We start from the raw sequence: 2,561 nt of genomic DNA on the forward strand, positions 1-2,561 counted from the left end.
AGGACTAATTGATGACAGGCAATTGCATTTTTTTAAATAATGCACACCCAGGGTGATTTTGGACCCATAAAAACTATTGCCACAAAAATGTTAGAAAAATAATTTTTTACTTTGAAGCTAGAAAGTGCCACTAATACAAAAGCAAAAAATAATAAACTAATGTAATAAAACATTCTCAAGCCCACTGAAGGCAAGTAAACACATTTATGACACCTGGTGGATGCAGGTTTATGCTGTTGCTTTAAGATCTGATGCATAGATCAAATATTTTACCACATCTGTATTTCTCCCAACTGTTCAAAACCAACTGCATTTACATGAACAAGACGGGCATTTTGACATAAGTTTTAATGTAAGTGAGTAGCAATAACAGAACTTAAGTGAAAGAAGTCAGCATTCGCACACTGACTGAGAGGCGCGTGCTTTCGGTGTGAGCATAGAAACCCGTCGACTTTCAAGTACTGGACAAGACTTAAAAACACATTTGTGATAATGCAGTGACGTTTCCATCAACTGTCCCTGGATTCGGTTGGACTGTGACAGATTTCCAATTCTGAAAGTCTCAAGTACAAGTCAAGTTCAAGTAAAAATAAAGAGCCTGTGACAAGTCCAAGTCCTTTAAAAACTGTACTCGAAACCGGACTTGAGTCCAAGTAGGTGCTCCAGCTCTACTTAGTAATGCATGCAATCTATGAGACTTAACTGATTGCACTCACCCACAGTGATGATAACAGTGTTGCTCAAAGATGATTTGATGTTGTTTTGGTAGGAGTAACAACAGCTGTAGATGCCCTGATGTGAGACGTCTACATTAACAAGGTTGAAAGTCACACTAGATTCATGTGTCTGGGAGGATATAGATGGTCCGTTTCTGAAGAGCTGGAATTCAGCTTTAGCCTCGCATCTTGGTTTAGGTGTTGTGCAACTGAACTGGATATTTTCTCCAGGAGAAACAGCTGCATATGTGGAGGTCAGGGAAAGAGTCGGCATCCGCAGCTCACCTGCAAAATAAATGTGTTTTTGTTAAGACATAATGTAATGTAAGCAGAACATTCATAAAGCTTAATAATGCTATTCTCCTAAAAATAATATGTGTAGATGTTAAAGATTTGGCTTACCTGAACAAACAACACCAGCATCTTTACCATGATTACAGTTATTTGTTCCTAGTCCTCTGTGTGAACATTGTGTGAGGTTTCCTTCACTTCCTGAACATCCAACGTCATCCAGCCAGATTGATCCACTGCCTTGACCAAAGGCAGCGCTAGGAGAAGCACTGATGGCTGATCCACACTGTGTCTGTCTGCACACCACAGCAGTATCATTCATGTCCCAGTGATCATCACACACGGTTCCCCACTGGCCATTATACAGGATCTCCACTCTCCCACAGCATGAATCAGACCCACCGACCAACCTCATGTCTGGTACTTGGAATTAAAAATAAAAGTACAATGTGATAAAAAATGTATTTTTGGCATGTTGTAAGTACTGTATTTCATATGTGTTTGTCATTGTTTATGAGCAAACCATCAAACATGTATAGCCTCTATTATTTTAAAGTTTTCTTTGCTGTAGTATCCTTTTTTTATTGCAAGCAGCTGGCACATTTTCAAAATACTTACCTCAAATTTATAGACAACTAAATATGCTGGTAAAACAATTAACATAAAATATTGCATAAAATATCAAGGTGAACAGCAAAAACTTAATTAAAAAAAATATATGTATGTACTTTTACCTAAGCAGATGACGCCTGCATCTTCACTATGACCACAGTTATGTGTTCCAAAAGAAGGATGTGAACACTGTGTGAGCGATGATTCACTTCCTGAACATCCCACATCATCCAACCAGATCTGACCACTACCCTGGCCAAAATGAGCACTGTCATGTGCACTAACAGCTCTTCCACATCCCAGCTGTCTGCACACCACAGCAGCATCATTCATGTCCCAGGCATCATCACACACTGTCCCCCACTGGCCATTATACAGGATCTCAACTCTTCCAGAGCAGTCATTATTACCATTCACCAGTCTGATACTAACATCTCCTAAAAAATAAAATATCTCCATTATGATACAACTCACATCTTACAACATGCTAAACTTCAGATTAACCAACACAGTGACTGGTTTTGTCATGATCCATCTAGAATAATATCTGTTGTAAAAATGAGTGACTAACAGTCTGTTACTCACCAGTTACTGAAGTCAGAGCACTGGCTGTTGAGATGAAAAAAAGAAAATAAAACAGTGACATTTAAACATTTTACTCTTACAATTAAATATGAATCATCCAATAAAATAGTTCAAATTCAAGTGCTTTTTTCTTAATGTTGTGTTATTACGTGCTTGTATGTGATGCACACCAGAGAAATTCACTGCACAATCTGATTGATTCAGTGTCTTTACCTCTATATTCTAAATATAGCTTAATTATGGGGCCTAGCACTACAGAAGCAAGCTTCAGACCAACTGCAGGAGTGAGTTATTAAAACCATTATTAAAAGAATATTGTAGGCAAAATTGCTGAAAAATCATAAATACAATCACTAG

The 2,561-nt window shown here is 38.0% G+C and overlaps 1 protein-coding gene across 1 annotated transcript; it reads right to left on the minus strand.

Moving 5' to 3' along the window:
- Positions 1-227: 227 nt before the first annotated feature.
- LOC113080989 (deleted in malignant brain tumors 1 protein-like) lies at positions 228-2,235 on the minus strand. The gene is made up of 3 exons (XM_026253057.1): positions 2,205-2,235; positions 1,119-2,056; positions 228-1,001 (listed from the first exon to the last, which is right to left on the minus strand). Exons 2-3 carry the CDS (start codon positions 1,420-1,422, stop codon positions 673-675), a joined length of 633 nt encoding a protein of 210 aa, XP_026108842.1. The 5' UTR covers positions 1,423-2,056; positions 2,205-2,235; the 3' UTR covers positions 228-672.
- Positions 2,236-2,561: the final 326 nt, after the last annotated feature.

The sequence above is a fragment of the Carassius auratus genome, unplaced genomic scaffold (genome assembly GCF_003368295.1).
Source record: "Carassius auratus strain Wakin unplaced genomic scaffold, ASM336829v1 scaf_tig00032681, whole genome shotgun sequence".
NCBI lineage: Eukaryota > Metazoa > Chordata > Actinopteri > Cypriniformes > Cyprinidae > Carassius > Carassius auratus.